The sequence below is a fragment of the Callorhinus ursinus genome, unplaced genomic scaffold, assembly GCF_003265705.2.
Source record: "Callorhinus ursinus isolate GAN/ISIS: 27379988/994484 unplaced genomic scaffold, GSC_fseal_2.0 scaffold19, whole genome shotgun sequence".
In the NCBI taxonomy this organism is placed as follows: domain Eukaryota; kingdom Metazoa; phylum Chordata; class Mammalia; order Carnivora; family Otariidae; genus Callorhinus; species Callorhinus ursinus.
The window spans coordinates 17,648,572-17,667,156 of NW_027397081.1; the positions used below are offsets into that span (position 1 = coordinate 17,648,572).

The 18,585-nt window shown below is 51.8% G+C and overlaps 1 protein-coding gene across 2 annotated transcripts in view; it reads left to right on the top strand.

Annotated features, from left to right (window-relative positions):
* SORL1 (sortilin related receptor 1) overlaps nt 1-18,585 on the top strand; it is a 163,726-nt gene that overhangs the window by 12,759 nt on the left and 132,382 nt on the right. For both annotated transcript variants that reach the window (XM_025893456.2, XM_025893457.2), the window contains exons 2-5: nt 2,718-2,834; nt 9,321-9,446; nt 16,021-16,182; nt 17,767-17,834. In XM_025893456.2, the coding sequence (XP_025749241.1) occupies nt 2,718-2,834; nt 9,321-9,446; nt 16,021-16,182; nt 17,767-17,834 (473 nt within the window). The remainder of the gene's footprint in view (nt 1-2,717; nt 2,835-9,320; nt 9,447-16,020; nt 16,183-17,766; nt 17,835-18,585) is intronic.

Genomic DNA, 18,585 nt, shown 5'->3' on the forward strand with positions numbered 1-18,585 from the left:
TTGGCTGAGGGGCCTCATAAATCTCGTGTCCTCTGAGGAGAAAGACTTCAGCACGTAGCATTGAGACCTCTTTCCCACTCTCGTCACCGGGGGCTCTGTAGCCTGTTCAGATTGTCACCTGCCAGGGGGACCCTTCTGAGGTTGCCCGAATCAAGTGTTGGCTCTTTCGTGCCAGACCCTGAGAACTCGGGTGATTCTTCCAGGTGCCGAATCCTTTATCGTACTGATGTTCGCTTACGTTCGCTATTTATTCCCCTCCGGTTCTAAGGGCGAGGATGTCTTTGGAGGGCAAAGACTTTTAGCCTGAATTCCCAGGGTGCTTGTGCTGTTGGGCTTCTGATTTGTAGATGCTTCTAGATTCTTCCCAGTGGCATGAGCTGGAGGGGGAGTGGTGGGAGAACGGGAAGGTCTGGAGTAAGGCCTCATGAGCTGCTGGTGGAGATTCTCCCCGCTGCTTTCCCCCAGTAGCATTCTCAGTTACGTTATGTACTTACTTCTATTTTTCACTCGTCCTTCTCTCTTGATGCCCACCTGGATGTCTCTCTGGCAACAAGAAGGGACATTTTGGAATGACGTATTTTCCTAAAAAATACCAAAAGGTCTTTTTCTTTACAGAGGTCTCCTTTCAGATATTTTCCAAAAGCATTGGGATCCTGATGTCAAATGAAACACAGGCGCTCAAGAGTCAGAGCAGAGTAGTTAAGGATTCGCTCCTTTGTCATCTTGTCTGCCAAGTTTGTGGCACTGGTGTCTGCCTTCTCCCTTGTGACATCTGAGAGCACCTCGAGGAGGGGGGTGGGGAAAGTTAGGGCGGTGGCGGGACAAGGAACAGAAAGGAGAAAGGAGGTGTGGGGAGGGTTTTCTGCTGCAGAACCTCCGTGCGAAGGCAGCTCAGAGGGCCCGTCAGCTCAGGCTTGGACTTTGCCTCAGCCCAAGAAGGGAGGGTGGTGGGGGGCTATGCAGGTGGGATTGTGCAGAGGCTCCTTGGAGCCCAGAAGCTTGATTTCCTTCTACATGTGCCCCAGACAGCCGAGGTTGAGGAGGCTGGTGGAAGAGGCTTCTCCCAGACACTGCTCAGCAAGAGGGAGAGTGCGTGTTCTGAACTGGGGGGCGGGGGGGCTTTGTCCTGATTCTGACTGTTGACAACAGCTCTTGGAATTTTTTTTCGCGTGGTCATTGGTTTGCTCTTCACACAGAGTAGGTGCAATGTGAGCTCAGGGCTTCTGAGATGCTGGCCCTCGGACTGTCTGTCCGTGTCTGGTTAAAAGAGGGAGAATAAAAGGAATGGAGTTAGTTTTTCATAAAGCAAAACTGTCTAAAAGAACTGTTCTTATTCTGAGATAGATCCTTATTCAGCTTTCGGTGTTTAACTGTCCTTTCTTTAAAAAATGACAGTGATTGGGCGCCTGGTGGCTCAGTCGGTTATGCAGCTGCCTTTGGCTCAGGTCATGATCCCAGGGTCCTGGGATCGAGTCCCACATTGGGCTCCTTGCTCAGCGGGGAGCCTGCTTCTCCCTCTGCCTGCTGCTCCCCCTGCTTGTGCTCTCTCTCTCTGACAAATAAATAAATAAATAAAATCTTTAAAAAAATAAAAATAAAAACTGACGGTGATAATGGTGGTCATGTTGCTCAGGAGGGCTAGCTGCATAATGGACGGATCCCAGAAGCTCAGTGGCATAAATGGATCCCCTAGTTGTAAGGAGTTCAAAGCGAGTGTTACTGACTAGTGGAGGGCTTTCTCATTGGAGACGTGGGCTCCTTCCTTCTTGTGGTTCCACTGTCATCTGGGGGTCTGGAGTCCTGAAAGGGGCCTGCGGATGGGGAAGAGGCAGAGGGCTGGCAGGGGCTGGGGCCGGTGGCCCTGACCACGTTCCCTCATGTTCTGTGTCAGGCCACACCCCATGGCAAGGCAGCCTGGGCACGAGTCTGCTATGTCTTCAGGGAGCAGAGGAAACCGGTTCAGAGAACAGCAAGTCCGGCTCGACACAGTGGCTCTTTTTGTTCATGTCCTTACCTGACAAAATGGAGTTGGCCAACCAATCCTCTGTTGGCCTTTCTAATTAATTTTCATCTTACTGGTTTACAAAACCCAGAAGTCTAGGAACTACTGTTAGCAAGAATTCTAAGGTCATTTCTGGGGAGTCCTGGAAAATATTTCCTTACTTGGGACCTTTCAAAACTAACTAAATAAAACTTGTACCGTGATGTTTTTCTCTTGTTCCTCCTTGCGAGGCGCTCAGGATGAGCCATGTCACCTGTCAGCCAGACAGGGCACCAGATTGAACGGAGGTTTGAAAGCGTGTGGTCTTTTTGGCCTGTGCACTCTTTCTGAATGAGGAAGATGTGTCAGTGTTTCGGTTTCAAGGCCCTAGGGCAGTGCATGACCCATGTATGGGTTAGGGATGAAAGTAACCAGAGATGGATTACGCAGAAGATGAGAATAAGAAAGTCACCGGTTCTGCCAGAGAGAGCCTGAGAAGATTTCTTTGCAATCCATTTATATCCAAAATAGCAGGGAATTTGTATTTCTTCTTGGGGAAGTTGTGTCTTGTGGAATCTGCACTGGGGGGAAAATAGGCCAGCCTGTCCCCATGCTCCAGATCTCAGAATCTTAGCTGTCTCTGGGTGACAAAGGAGGAGAGAGAGCCTTGCTTTAGAATATCGTGGCCCTCACTCATCGTGGGTCCTAATTCCCGTGTCGCTTTGATCTCTTTCAGGTTAGTCTGAATGATTCCCACAATCAGATGGTGGTGCACTGGGCCGGAGAGAAAAGCAACGTGATCGTGGCCTTGGCCCGGGACAGCCTGGCCCTGGCGAGGCCCAGGAGCAGTGATGTAAGTATTGGTGCTGGTCTGGGCGCTCCTCTGTGAGGCCACCAACCTGCCCCCTTGGAATCTGGCAGAGTTGTCATGCCAGCAAAAAAATAGTGTGGGTAATTGGAGAATGAATGGATGGGATACATTTTACAACAGGGAAGAGGATCTGAACAATAATAAATATGCCTCGTTTGCCGAACAGAGGGTGGTGCGGGCCATTTTGCAGTGAGATCCATGTGACGTGTGATTACTTCTGTGAGGTGATCGGGTTTGATCTCGATCATTGGGTCTGCTCCGCAAAATGCCAGAAGCGCATCCCGGGCAGAGCTGCCCGTCCTCCCCAGAGCCCGATGGGACCCCTTCCAGTGGGGTGGGTTCTTGACTTCTATGTGCTCACATTCTCGATTTTCATGGTTGACTTTCTATATAGTGTTTAAGAGTTTAGGTGCTTTGAAGACGAGACACCAAGGGTCACAGACTCAAAGGCCCGTGAGAGACCAGGTGGGTAGTGGCAGGAGAAGCCTGCCTCCCAGTTCACCACGCTCTTTCTTCCAGGGAGGAAAACGGTCCCTCCCATTTTCCTTGAAGTGTGTGGCCTTCTGGGCCAATGTGTCATTTTCCCACTTGGGGAGAGATGCAGGTTCAAGAAGCATTCACCTGTGTGTTAATTTGAACGCGGTGATTGATCCTTGGTCTCTCTGTCCGTGAGGCGCTGAGGGATTTGGTGCTTGGGAGGGGCTGTTGTCATCGGTCTCAGTTCTGGTTGTCGTGTAGGGCCTGGCCTTGCCAGATCTGATTTCCGAGAGAAGCTCAGAGGTCTGGGTTTTTATGTGAAAACTGTGGAGTCTTACAAGTTGGCAGCTCATGTATCATTTGTACAAATATTGGGCAGGCCAAGTACAACCTATACGAGGGCCAGAACTGGTCCTTGGGTCCCATGTGTGTGGCCCCGGCTCCAGACGTCCCCTTGTGGGAAGAGGACCAGCCCCTGCCTGGGGTCAGGGACGGATGTGGCGGGGTGAAACCTGTGGACAAAGGAACACCGTGTGGAGCTTTGTTCACTCTGCACTCTGGGCCAGAGGGAGCCTCCTGGTGAATTACCTAGCACTGTCACATCAGCCCGAAGGACTCATTCGGCATTCTTGAGTATGGACCTGGTCTCTGAGATCCCTCTCTGTGTATCTGCTGTCCGGCTTGGATGTGCTCCTGGGTAGGTGCCTGGAGGGAGCACCGGTGTCTGCTTTCTAGTGGGTTCAGTGGAGACGGCCACAGATAGAGAGGGCGGTAGAAGGGCCCTAATGTAGAGCTTTTTGTCCAGGATGGCTGCTGAGCAGGGGCGGGTGGGAAGCCATGATCATTGACAGCCAGTTTGGATGTTGTGCTCTGGAGCACGGCTGGACTTTTTTTGGGGCAGTGGCTTCGGCCCATTTATAAATGCGACCAGGGTTTGCGAGCACAGACGGCAGCCTATGGATGCTGTTGGTCCCGTGAGGTCCCTAGGCACCTGTATATATACTCAGCGCAGTCGTGGTCTGCACACCCCTTCATGGCTACCCCTTCTGAGCATGGGAAACCTCTCTGGGCCCTATTGTGTTGAGAAATGCTCCTTAGCCTTTTTTATACATTTAAAAAATTCTCTGTTTAGATAATATTCTTTTACGAGACAGGTAAAAGACCTTAACCGTTGTATTATGGCTTTGCTGGACAAACAGGAGCCTGGAGACATGAAGTGGCCTGCTTGAGGTCACGCAGTGGCGGCTCCCGAGACCTGATCACGTGGCTGCTGTGTGAGGTGTGTTGCCAACGGGACCCACTCGTCTGGGTTTTTGCCCTCAAAGGCCTGCATCCTGGGAGCCTCCTCAGGCTGGGGGTCCCTCTGGATGGTTGGTCTCCCCACATATGGCCTGTCTGCCCAAACCCCATTCTCACTCTGTCTAAATATCTGGGTGTGTCTTACCGAGAAGCCATTGAACACTGGACGCGATACACCGTTCTGTAATGAAATACACAATAAGATTACATGGGAAGGAAATGCCATGCTCGGAGATAATAAATGGGAGTGGCAGAGATTTCCCCCTGTCCACACACAGACTACATTAAAGACTTGGCAGCTGAAATGGAGATGTTCTGATGTGAAACGTTAACACAGAAATAAATTATGACTCGGAGGCTGGAGTTGGTGGTGTGGGCGTTGTAGAAACCCTGACTTTCTTGAGAGAAGAGCGGGAGCACGGTTTGTAAGGCCCCGTCAGCTGTCCAGAAGGGAAGGGACCAGTGTAAGTGAGGAGCTGTGTGTGTGTTGGAGAATGGCCAAGTCATGCATATTCAGCATATTAAAAAGGGACGGATCTGGGAGCTGGAATCCCGGAAGGTTTGCTTTTCAACAGAAAAAAAAAAAAAAGAATAATGTCCCGATGAACTGGTAGCAAGTGTGATTCCGTGAGGAGTGGCGGCTGCATTCCAAAAGGAATGCCATCTTTTTCTCTGATAGTCTGGTTGATGAAAGGAGACAATAGGTATTGTTTATCTTGAGCCTCCCCGTGTCTCTGTTTCCGCCCTCTCCTGACATAGTTTGCAGAGGTACTCAGGTGCAGCCACATCGGCCAAGGAGCTCTGCAGAGATCGTGTCCACCCGAAGATCAGAATCAACCAGGGAAGGTTTCAGAAAGGGTAGGACTTGCTGCCTTTGCACCCAGATGTGTGGTGTGACATTATGATTGGTGCCCCCGCAGGATGGACCGGGGAGCAGGCCCAGGACTGGCTAGCTTGCTAACAGGGTGGAACTTGGGAGCCCGTGGAGCTGGTGTTTCACTGAGCTTTGGCTCTGAAATCAGAATGCCTGGGGTTGAATCCTGGCTCTGCCGTTCGTTAGCAGTCAGACCCTGAGCCGAGTCATTAACCTTCTATTGGTCTTCTCATCTATCAGTGAGATAGTGCTTGTAAAACCTTGCTCCCCAAAGTGTAGTCTGTGGGTCAGCAGCCAGGGGTGATTTCTGGGAGGTGGTTAGAAAGGCAGAATCTCAGGTTCTACTCCACACTTCCTGAATCACAGTCTGCATTCTGACCTATGTTGTGCCGGGTGACTTGTAAGCCTGTTACTGTTCGAGAAGCACTGGTGTGAAGGACTCAGAATGGGGCCGGATAAGGAGATATTTTCTGTACATTTCAACCCTTCTTTCCTTCCTCCCTGCCTCCGCTGTCCATTCTGCCTTTTCCCTCCCTGCTCCTTGTCCTTCTCACTATTATTATTATGCTGTTTTAAAGTAGGGAGAGAATCCAAAACCACTCACATGGAAGGACCATCTTTATAGGTGAGACAGTGATGTAACCAGCAACTTTGGCAGTTTTAGGGACTCCTCCCGTTTTATTCTGTCCTTTTAGGGAGTCATGTCTTAGAGAAGTCAGAGAGGACGGATCAGTGCAAAACCTGTGCCCGGAGGGAAAAAAAACTACGGGAGCACAAAGATGAGCGAGTATAGGATGTTTGCCCAGATTCACCTGGAGAGCGTAGTGGGCAGTGAGCCAGCAACCTAGCGCTCCCTGGGAACTGAAGCAGAGCACACCAGTGGGGGTGCAGTGTGGAGACCATGAGGCTGTCAGCCCACTTGGCATTATCTGAGCACTGGCAGAGGCCTTTTTTGGGCTCTTCGTTGTGGAGGAGGGCAGATAACTTTGCACAGCTCTGAGCTTGGTCTTTGCCCTGTCGAGCTTAGGGTTGAGCTTAATCCAATAGAAATAAGAATTATGAGGACAGATAAAAATATCATGTTGGGATGGTTCGACCTGGAGAAGAGGAGGCAGGTTGATGAGTCATTTACAAGTGTCTTGAGGGGTAGGACGGGTCCTTACATACTTACTCTTGACTTCTATTAAGTATAAGTCATAAAGAGATGGGGATTGTTTACAGGTGCCTATTAAGGAAGAACTTTTTGGTAGTGAGGGCTGTTGTCTCTCTGAGTGTGAAGTGACAGAGGTGTGGCTGAGAATCTCAGAAAAGGTCTGTGTTTTGTTAAGATTGGTGTTTTACCCCTTCTTCCCCCCGCCTTCCGCTGTCCAGCCTGCAGACTCAGTGTGTGATCTCCCCCTTTAACAGAGCACCATATGTCTGTAGCAGAGAGCATCCTCCTAGAAGGGTAACTTGCAAGAGTGGAAAGACAGATGGACCAGAGACTGGAGGGAACCCATTATGTTTTGTCAACTTCCCAGCTGTACGACCATTAACTTCTCTGAGTCTTGGTTTTTGTCATCTCTTAAGTGGAAATAATTCCTCATTCACTCACTCACTGATTCATTCATGTCACTCTCTTTTATTCATTTGTGGGACACATTCATTTACCTCACTCTGTGGTTTATAATGATGTTTAATTCCAGAAATCCTTACTGAGTATGTGCGATGTTCTAGGTACACCGAAGGAGGCAAAGTGAGGCTGACCCACAGATTTTTTTTTTTTTTAAAGATTTTATTGATTTATTTGACAGAGAGAGATGCAGCGAGAGAGGGAACACAAGCAGGGAGAGGGGGAGAGGGAGAAGCAGGCTTCCCGCAGAACAGAGAACCCGACATGGGGCTCGATCCCAGGACCCTGGGATCATGACCTGAGCCGAAGGCAGATGCTTAACGACTGAGCCACCCAGGCACCCCTGACCCACAGAATTTTTAAAGATGAAGAGCGATAATGTATACTGAAAAATACTATCCCAATACGACTTATTATCACCTCTGTGCTTATAAGGAGGTAACTCATAGTGGATTATCAATTTTGGGGACATTGGAGCTGGAGGGGGCCGAGTTCCCTTTTCGAGAAGCCATTAGTTCAGTACATGTGGTGTCTGAGGCTAACAGGGACTCTCAGTGTCTATTCTGGGCCAGGAGAATGGAAGTGAGAAGGTACCACTTTGTCTTTTTACTCACTCAAATCATCTGGGAACTTCTCAACCTGCTGCATTTTGAGGCTGCTTTGATGGCAGCCCCTCGCTGTGCGCATGGCAGGTGGGGACATACGCTGTGTGTTGTAAGCATGAGCGTTCGTAATGGGGCTTCTTCCACTGTGGTCCAGATATTGGCAGAGGCTCTCTCTGTGCTCTTCTAACCTTGACATCTAATAAATATTAACGCCCCATGTGTATTCTTGCTTCCCTTTGTACCTGCCTTGTGTAGTTCATTGTTTACAAGGGTTATTGCTTACAAACATTTGTACGTTTACAATGTGTGTAAAGGCCATGTCTTTGCATATCTGGCGCTTAGCACAGCCCCTGGCTCCTGACAAACCCTTCAGATGTGTTTGCTGTTGTGTCAGTGGGTACTGGTGGCAGTACCTTTACTGGGATGATCCAGCCATTCCCATTCTTTTTGGCATTCACCTGTCATTTTCCTATAGAACTTACCCCAGTCCTAACTATTATTAATATTCTGTTCACCTATCAGGCTTGTTTTTAATCCTCTGATTATGTTAATTTCACATTGCCTAGGTAGTCAGTCTAGGTGCAAAATACCTGGCGGCTTCTCTCCCACCATCTGTTACCGGAGGTGTGATGGCTTTGGGATTTCTGGCTTTGGAGGCAGGCAGCCTGGATCACATTTCCACGCTGCTACTTACCTTCTCTGTTACTCTGGCAAGAAACTAATCCCCTAAGCCCCTGCTGCCTTATCTGGAAAATGATTTTAGTAACTGCATTTGCCATGCAGGGCTGTGGGGAGAGCTCCCTGAGCTCTTTCACATGAGGAGGGTGGTACAGTATCTGGCACCTAGGAAGCATGCCGTGAGTTACAGTTCCTCTTACATTTTGCCACCATGGTTACTGGGTGGCCGGAGCCCCGCAAGCAGGAGGCCCGGCTCCTGGGCCACTGCCCCCTTCCCCTGCCCCGCCGGGGCGGTAGCATCAACATCGTCGAGCGTGATGAGTGCTGGGGCCGGGGTGTCTCGAACCTATACATTCGACCTCCGTGCATATCGAATCACTGAGCACTTTTCTTTTTCATTTCTTGGACTTCTCCGTGGAGGCCTGGGAGGGTTTCCTTTTTCATCCTCTGCAGTGCCGGAGGAACAGACCTTCCCAGCAGAGGGTTGAAGAATGAGATTACCTTTTGGGGACATTTCAGCAGATGGCAAAACAGGTCCCCGTCAGAAAACCATATTCAGTCTGCCTCTGGATGTAACCCGGCTGTGGGAAGGTCGTCATCATTGTTTCCATCCGTGGGTCCCCCTAGCCCCCCTGCAAGGACATGTCCCGGCCTCTGAAAGGAGCCTGTGTATTGTGGGCAGCAAGGGGCTGTGGTGCTCCCGGGCTTCCTGCCCCCCACACGCTTGGGGGGCGGACGGAGAGGTGCCCTGCTTCTCCTTGGTGCATCATCTCTTCACATCTGTCGCGTCCTGACGCCGAGGACCTGTCAGGAACATCGTTCGGGATCCAGGGCGGGACCTTGACAGGTGCAGGCAGAGGGAGAGGTCTCTCGGCTGCATTTTTCACCAGCTCTTCTTCGTCCTCTCTTCCTCCCTGTTCCAGGTGTACGTGTCTTATGACTATGGAAAATCATTCAAGAGAATTTCTGAGAAATTGAGCTTCAGCGTGGGCAACAGCAGTGAAGCGGTGATCGCCCAGTTCTACCACAGCCCCGCGGACAACAAGCGTGTAAGGAGGCGCCATCCCGCCCATCGGGACTTCAGGGGGCTGAATTCTGGGATGTCCACCGTGCTAACAGGGGGGCTGGGAGAAGGAGCTCCTTGTCATCATCTCTGCAGTGTGACCCATAGCCAGGGACTGTTTTTCCATTAACCGGGGAGTTTGGCAGAACACGGGTCTCAGGGTGGAACCGTGCATAATCAGGAAGGCCAGGTACTGGCCAGGCAGGATTTCTGGACAAAGAGCATCAGGCTAATGTGTAGAAAGAAAATCTGCCAATCGATGAACTACCTGTCTCATAGGTGGCAAAAATGTGACCTGGGTTTACTGGGACATGTGCTGTGTGATGCACATATTCCAGAGTGCTTGCCAGATGCTTGATTTTGTGGGCATCACGTGTGTGTGTGTGTGTGTGTGTATGTGTGTGTGTGTGCATGTGCACACCCCCCCCCCCCCAACCTGTACCTGCCTAGAGAAGAACACCAAGGCAAGGGGGCAGATACTGCTGTGCCTCCGGATTTGTTTTCCCGGCTGGCCTGCCTGGGGCTCGGTTTCTGCAGTAGACCCCGGGCAGTCGGATGTGGAGGAAGCATTGATTTGAGATTGCCCTGGGCCCCCAGAGAGGCGGAGGGGGAGGCGGAGGCGAGAGGGCAGGAATCAGGCAGCCTGCAAGGTTAGGTTGCTTTAGCTTGGAGAGTTGTATTTGATTGCTCTCTTCCCCACTCTGGTGAGCTCTAGCTCGTTTCCAGAGGCAGGATGACTGCTCCTAAGAATGTTCAGGAAGCTCCAAGGTAAGGGTGGCTGCTGTTCTTTGCTCATCCAGAAAGGAACAAGATCTGCAGGGTCCTCTGGCCAGGTGCCCCCCAACACTGGCTTCTCGGATTGCCTCTATTCAAAATATTTAGCCACTGGAATGGCACTGGCCAATCGGAACAGAGCCAGTCTGGAGGGAGCTGGGTCCTGAAGGCCACCCTGCCTGGCCAGGCATTAACCTTTTAGTTGCTGGATGGTGGACAGGCCCTGGGGAAGGGGCCAGGCCACTGGTGCTTAGGAGGGGCCCCTCTCAGGTTTCAAGGAAGCAGCTATGTACTAATGGGTATAGAAACAATTTTTTTTTTTTTTTAAACTACGCTAGCTACTACTGGTACATCCTGGTTAATACTAGCCCTGCCTGATGCTCTCAAGGCAGAGGAGCAGTTAGGAACAGCTCCTCTCTTACCTAACTTGCTCCACGATGAAAAGCAAGGAAGAGGTGCTGGAGAGACTTGGCTCTGGAGACAAGATTGCCCACCTTCTGCACCCGCTCCTCTCACTGCACTTGGTTGGGCAGGCCTGGGACTTGGGGCCCCTAGGGTTGGGCGGGCCCTGCTGCCCGATTTGCTCTCGGCCTCTGAGAGGTGAGGCTCTCTGCGCCCTGGGGTCTGGCTTGCTGGCTGTGCCACACCTCCCCTGGCTAGAGCTGTGTGCCCCCTGCCTTCCAAGGAGCAAATAACACTCAGATTACTCACCTTGTCCGGAGGTACCTGGTCGATTATTATTATCATTATCTTTACAGATTGTCCCAGAGCTAACTCTTACTGCCTTTGTGGCCTTGGAGCCATTCTGTGGTCCCTCTGGAATCTTCTTTTTCAGCTCCATCTGCCCCCTCCACACCTCCTACCACAAGGGCCCAGATGTCTGCAAGCAGGTCCTGACTTCCTTCCTGCTTGTCATGGGTTGTGGTGAGCAGCTGCTAGGCCCACATGCACGTCTGAGTAGTCAGAAGACAGGAAAGATGATGTTCTGGGCTTGCAGAGCAGGTTTGGTGCAGGGGCAGAGGGGCTTTTGGAGCATTAGGTCTGGAGAGGGGCTTTTGGAGCATTAGGTCTGGAGAAGGAGCAGAGTGGGGCCGGGGCACTGGGGCAAGCAAGAAGAGAACGCCAGCCACGGTCGTCAAGGAGTTTGGGGTCCTGGAAGGGCAGGGTACGCCCGCAGCCTGGGCACTCCCTGTGTGGAGGAGGGGCATCTTGGGCTTCTCACCGGAGAGATGGATGTACTTTGGGAGTTGGTGGGGAGAGGGAAGAGGAACCACCTTCTTGGAAAACCTATCGACAGGTGGAGCACGGGCCCGGAGCAGACTGAGTGGGGTTAGAGATGCAGCATTCTCTGCTGAGTTTCTGGTTCCCCAAAGAAGGTCGTTACCCCTCCCCAACTTCTCAGGAAGGAAACTGTGACTCTCACTGTGCCGGTTACTTCTGTTACTTTTGCCTTTGTCCCTTGGTAGGCAGATTGCCTCACCGGACCTACCACTTCCTGAGAAAAATCACGCAGGCTGGGTGCCTTGCTGTCAACACCACCAGGGTACTGGGCCCAGGCACATCCCCCGTGTGGGGACGTGAGGGGTGCTGTCAGGGAGCAGGGTTTGAAATGGTTGAAATGACCTTGGGCAGCTGCTTGGAAAGGTGAGGCTGTCCTGTGAGGGCCACGTGGAAGTCTGAGCAGGTGTGTGCCCATGGAAGGGGACAGGAAGGGCTGGTTAGGCAAGCAAGCTCTGCTCCAGTGGTTTTGCTTTGTGTTGGAGATGGACTGGCTGTGGGGTCCTGTGAGCATTTGGGTCTATTTTTGCACCTGCCAGCAGCAGCCCACTTCCTTCTCAGCCTCATGTGCTGCCTCCCTGAAGCAGTGTGCAGCCTTAGCCACCTGGCAGTGCTGCAACACCCCCCCACCCCCACCCCGGCGCACCCGAGGTCAGCCATGCAGTACGTCTGGGGCTCGTTCCGGAAGGTTCCAGAGTGTGCAGCTAGGCTTCCCAGCCTTGAGAGGTGGGCCTCTCTGTCTTTCCCTTCACTCTCACCTTATGGAGGTAGGTTCCTTCATTGCCTCCTCCGCCCTTCCTCCTGTCATCGTGCTCCTGGTTCCCCCAACTGAGACCTGGAGAGAATCACTTAGGCTAACACGGAAGTGGATTCTTTAGCTATTTTATGCTTCTAGAGGTATTTGTGCTTTAAGAGGAAACATCGTTTTAAGCCCAAAGCCAAACATTCAGTGATTGCAGACAGGGCAGCAGAGGTGGGGGTGTCTGAGGACACTTCTGTAATCACACAGTCTATTCACACAGACTAGGAAGCACCTGCTAGGTCGGCTCTGCTGGCAAATCTGTGGGGCTGGCCTCGAGGAGGCTGAACAGGCAGGCAGTCCAGGGACCTCACGGCAGAGTGGGACATGCTGTACCTCCCGTCCCGTGCTCGTGTGGCATGGTTACATCACAGTCGTGCCTCAGTGATGACAGGAAGCCACGGGGTGGGGTGGGGGGCTGGGGATTAAGTGAGGTCAGGTCACAGAAGTAAAGGCTTCATGGGGTACTGGGGATTGGAAATGGAGCTGCAAGGACGGGCGTGGTTCCAGGAGCTGAGCAGAGTTGGTGGGAATCCCTGATGGGGAGAAGGCCCTGGGCAGAGAGGTCAGGGTGCCAGTCTGTGGTTTCTGTACAGGCACGGGGGAGACTCACTTCTCAGGGGTGGAGGGTTGGCGCTGGGGCGCTTTGAGACACCAGGCAGGTAAAGGTGGAGGAGTTTGCTTTTTGCCCCGACGACTGTGGGGAGCCATGGAAGGATCTTAGAGTAGGGGACTCGCTATAAATAGAGTCTTTTAGGGAAATGCGTGTCCTGGCAAGAGGCAGGATGGATCGGAAAGGGGAAAGATTAGAGAGGGGTCAGGAAGTCATGAGGGGGGTCGTGGTCACATAGGCATGACGTTGCCCGGTTCCTCAGCCAGACGTCGTAATTGCCCTCTGAGTATTTCACCCCCTGCCAAGGCCTGGAAGACACAAGGGGGCCTAACAAGCCCAGTGCCCGGCCCCAGTTTGTTCATGGGCTCCAGTAGGGAGTGGGCCACATGGGTAGCACTGGGGATACAAAGGAGAGCAGAGATTATGAAGAGACATAATTGGGTGGGTGGCCGATGGGCCGTGGGGCCAAGGCAAGGCAATGGAGCGGAACCCCAGCTCTCATTGTGAGGACTGTGGCCTGGGGCCGCTGTAGCCCATGGAGAGCTTGGGACGTGGCGGGACGGCGTCAGAGAACGCCGTTTTGGATGACAGAGTGAAGTATCTTGGCGCATCAGAGGGGAGATGCTGAGGAGGTCAGAAGTCAGGGTCAGACCGTAGATCCATAGATTAAAAGTCCTGACGTGCCTGATCTCCGCGGTGGTGGTCAAAGCTGCGTGGAGGATGGAGCAGGTTCGTAGCAGAGGACGGAAGAGTGATGAGGTTATGTGAGGGTGGGGAGCGGATGAAGGGGAAGAGGGAGCCGGAGGAGAGTCAAGGACGGGGTAGTCAGGTGTGGGGCACGGAGCCTTGGCATGAGACGGGGTTGCCCAAGGCCACTACAGACTTGAGGAGCCGAGTGAGAGGGGAGGCGGCGCGTGGATGAGCCCGGGGGCACAGGGTGAGACCTAGGCATGAAATTCTGGAAGTTCTGCCTCTTTGTTGGGGGAAGAGAAGAAAGGAGTTGATGAACGGTGAAGGGGTGGGCTCCGAACCGGCCAGACACGTCTGGAGATGCTGCCTCCTGGCTCACCTTGGCCGGTTAACCTCTCTGCGCTCCAGTGCCCTAGTTAGTAAAGGTGGATAAGACTGTATCAAGGGTACTGCCTGGCTGTGAGTACCAGAAGCGTGACTTGAGCTGAGGATGAGTATGAGCTAAGGCAGGCGCAACTTGTCTGCTCAGTGCCTGGCACACATTAAGTGTTCTTGACACATTTTTTTCTTCTTCTTTTAATAAACTCTTTGCCCAACGTGGGGCTCGAACTCACGACCCCAAGATCAAGAGTCTCAGGTTCCACTGAGCCAGCCAGGCACCCCTGTTCTGGACATATTGAGCTATTATCATGAATGACAGATAATACGTTTTATAACCAGCTACGTGATTTTTATATCTTCAAATGTGAAACCCCTAGAAACCATGGAATAGATGTCTGGAGAAATCTTTCCAAACTGAGAGCACTCCGTTCCCTAGTAACCGAGATGGTTTCGGAGCAGGAAGATGGGCTCCATCATTTCTGGGGAACGCCTTTTATGCTAAAAATGATGATGGCCCTCTTAGGATCATAATTGTTTTCACAACTTTGCATTTGTTTGTGGTCGTTTATGCTTTCAAAACATTCACTCGCCTTAACGGTTAGATTTAATGAGGTTCCCACAGAGTTTGGAGTTCTACATTAGATGCCGTGGAAGAAACACGAGAGAAAGAACACGTAGAGTGCGCTCCTGGGAATTGGGGAGGGAAAAGCCAAAGGTGAAGGAGCGAGAGAGAACACGTGGACATAGCGTCAGGCAGGCACAGAGTATTAGGACATGCCTAAGCTGCTTGTGCCAAAAGGATTCTGAGCAGAAGATTGATCTGGGTCAGACGTAGTCAATGAGGGGAAGTGTGCTTGGACGGATTCCTTTGGATTGTTGATTTCTGGGATTTCAGGGACTGGTTGGTGATTGGAGCTGGGTCCCCCTTGCTCTGGTTCACGGTGAGCCGCCGAGCCACCCTCGCCCTTCTGGGAACAGGAGGCTGCCCTTCCCATCTCTCATGTGCATTCCAGGCCTGCTACCATCTGTGCTCCGTAGACATTTCCCACAGGCCCTCCTGGCCATCCTCAAGTCCGTGCTCTGCTTTTTTTCCCCTTTTGTTCCCAAACTCAAACTGCCTTCGACTCGGGATATTCTTTCCCTCTGAAAGTCTTGCCTGCCCTTCGAGGGCCGGATCTTCCCTGGAGTCACTTCTGATCTCCCAGACTGGAATTCCTCTGGACTGCGTGCTTTTCACAGGACTCCGTCCGTGGTTCCCCACTGAATCTCATTTTCCCTTGAGTTACGGTCACCCATGATCACGTCTTTCTCCCACGTGAGACTGCAAGGATTCTGGGTTTTCACCGTGGCACCTGCAGCATCCGGTCCACAGGGAATACTCAGTGCACATTTGTGAAGTTGAATTGCCTCGGTCCTTTCTCCTGGAGAACTGTCTAGGCTGGTGGTCACTCTGTAGTCCCACTTGTTCAGGGCCACTTACCTGTGCAGGGCTAAGTCAGGTGAAGCCCCTGCTCGCCAAGCTCTTCCTGCCGGGCCCCAGAGTGAGGCGGCCGGCCCCACTGGCAGCTGGGTCCTCAGGGCTGCCCTGTCCCCTGGCCTAGTGCCCAGAACATCCTCCTAGATGGGTGTGATTGTAGGCATTTCCCATAGCTGCTCAGAGGATGGAGGGAGGGAAGCAGGCTTAGCTGTGTGCAGCCAGTCTGAAGAGCAGGCCTTCTCCAGTCATCTTCTGATGGTGCCCGAGTGACCTGCCAGAGGGTGAGAATGGCCAGGTCAATTCAAAGAAAAAATAGGCTTGTCCAGCTTAATTACCTGGTGAAAGGAGAGCCTGTCCTGCACCCCTTCCTTCCCAGAGCCTTGCTTGGTGTGCACCAGCATCTCCTCCTGGCCAGGAGATGGGGAGGAAGCCGAGTGGGGGCCCTGCAGGCCCCCGGCCCCACACACACTGCTGGGGGGGGGGGTTGCGGGGGGTATTGGGCAGCCCTGGCCAGGTCCCACTCTGAGCTTGCCTTTTTTCTCTTGCAGTACATCTTTGCTGATGCTTATGCCCAGTACCTCTGGATCACGTTTGACTTCTGCAACACCATCCAAGGCTTTTCCATCCCGTTCCGGGCAGTTGATCTCCTCCTGCACAGCAAGGCCTCCAACCTTCTCCTGGGCTTTGACAGGTCTCACCCCAACAAGCAGGTAAGGGAGCTTCTGGGACACAGTCAGGTGGGGCTTCTCTGGTTTTCTGTTCCTGCCCGTGGGGATTGTGTGTCCTCTGACTGACCTCCCCCAGCCCCTCCTTCCTCCTCTCCCAAGCTTAGACTTTGTACTAGTTGAATTCCCACGGCTGAGGAAAAATGTATCTCCCTTGCGCTCTCTGTCTGCCTCCCAGCCAGGGGGGCAGTGCCAAGCACTCAGCAGGCCCTTGTAGCCAGACACATGCCCTTCTCCGTGTCGATGCACCTTTGTGGGTTTGAGGGTGGTCCATCGAAACTCTGGAAATTATTCAGACAGAGCCAGCTAAAGAAGCTTGGAGTCTGAGCTCTGCTGGGACCTCTGTCTTGAATTTCTGTTCTACCTTTCCCATCCTCTGCCTCAGACAACACACTGCTTTTGTACCATTTATTTGAAATTATCATTAGCTTAAATTTTTTTCCTACGTGTGTGTATATGCCTCTAATATAAATATGTGTATTTTTCTCCTTAAATCTGAGTTGGAAGGAGAGTGAGATGGGGAGATTTATATCTCAAGGTTGAAACTGGCCAAATCGAGGCTATCGGTCTGGTATAATACCATGAAACCAGTAGACCTTGTAGGATTGGATTCATGATGAGTTTTGAATGGCTTGGCTCAGAGGAACCTTGGAACATATCTTTTTCTTTGCAGGTTGTTTAACCAAAACATGATCTGTTTACCTTTCCTTGCCTTAGGGAGTAACCTAAGTACAGGCTGGGTCAGTTTACCAGTGTAGGTGGATGAACGTTATTTTTAGTCTTCTGCTGCTTCTTGTGTGGTCACTAGGGCCAGAGGAATGCTCAGGTGCTGTGTTTGGAAGTTCAGGGGCTTTGGCAAAGACCGGCAAGTTCACCACTCACGGCTGTATCGTTTGCATTCAAGTGGTTCCCCGTGGTGCTCTTTACCTCTGCGCTTAGCCAGGGTCCCCTCTGTTCACCTTTAATCCCCGTGGTCCATTATGGCTTTTTAAGGACACGGTTTCCCAGGCGAGAAAGTACAGTATAATCCTTTAGTTTTTACTGTCCCTAATGGCTAGTGCTGAGTAAACCGTAATTTCTGATGATCCGTAAATGGAAGACAATCCCCAGTCATTTTTCTTTGTAGTTATTCTTGAAGCCTTAGTAGCTGTGGACAGGAATGGGAAGGTGCAGAGCTCACCTTCCCTCCCCACCCTCGCTCGCTTTTGGAGTGACCAAGCTGGCCTTGCTGATCTCCGGGCCCGTCTTCCCAGACCGCACGTTATTTATGGCGGGGCCTGATGGCCTTGCCGTTCAGGTTATGCTTGCCCCTTGCTGCTGCTGCTTCTTCTTTTTTTTTTTTTTTTAAAGGTTTTATTTATTTATTTGTCAGAGAGAGAGAGCATAAGCAGGGGGAGTGGCAGGCAGAGGGAGAAACAGGCTCCCCACTGAGCAGGGAGCCCGATGCGGGACTCGATCCCAGGACCCTGGGAACATGACCTGAGCTGAAGGCAGACGCTTAACCGACTGAGCCGCCCAGGTGTCCCTGCCTCTTGCATCTTGATCTCTTCTTGTCCTTGGTCTTTGCAGCTGTGGAAGTCAGATGATTTTGGCCAGACCTGGATCCTGATTCAGGAACATGTGAAGTCCTTTTCTTGGTAAGTCCTTCATCTAAGAAGTTTGAATTACATAATCACCTTTCTTCAGTTCTAGCTCCTTCATGGAGGACAGACCTGCCCTCACCTGAAATGTGGAGCATGTGGTTCAGGAAAGGCACATTCCAGACCTGGGAATTAGAACTGCTAGTACAACACGCTCACTTGTGGGGTGGTGGGGGATGAGAGAGGAAGGTTATTTGTGAGAGAAGTGACAGAGCTTTTGCATTTTTCAGTCCATCAGGGAACCCAGGGGACTCTTGAAGTACTTGCATGATTAGAATTTCTAAAGACCTTCACTCTTTGAGCATGATAACAGAAGTGGGGATTTTTCTCTGTATCACATTCATTCACTTGTTCATTCATAACGTATTTTTTTTGGATGTCTCCTGAATATGAAACATGTTCGATGCTTTAGGGTAGAAGAAGTTGAATAATTTATGGATATAGTTATTAAGGGGACTGCAGCTTAGGAGGCAAGAAAAGACATTTTGTGTACAGAACACACATCATGGAAGACACACAGAAGTCCCAGACCTAGCAGGAGAAGCCAGAGGGGGGACTAGTCTTTCCAGGTGGGGGGATCCCAGACAGCTCCAGGAAGGAGGTTGCTTTTGAGCCAGGATATGCACAAGAGGCTGGAGGTAGCAGGAGGGGCCTGGAGGTGTGCGGGGCGGGGATTCCAGACAGAAACAGAATGGCCAAAGGCAGAGAGACGGACACTGGTACTTGGATGGAGAACATGAAGTCTTAC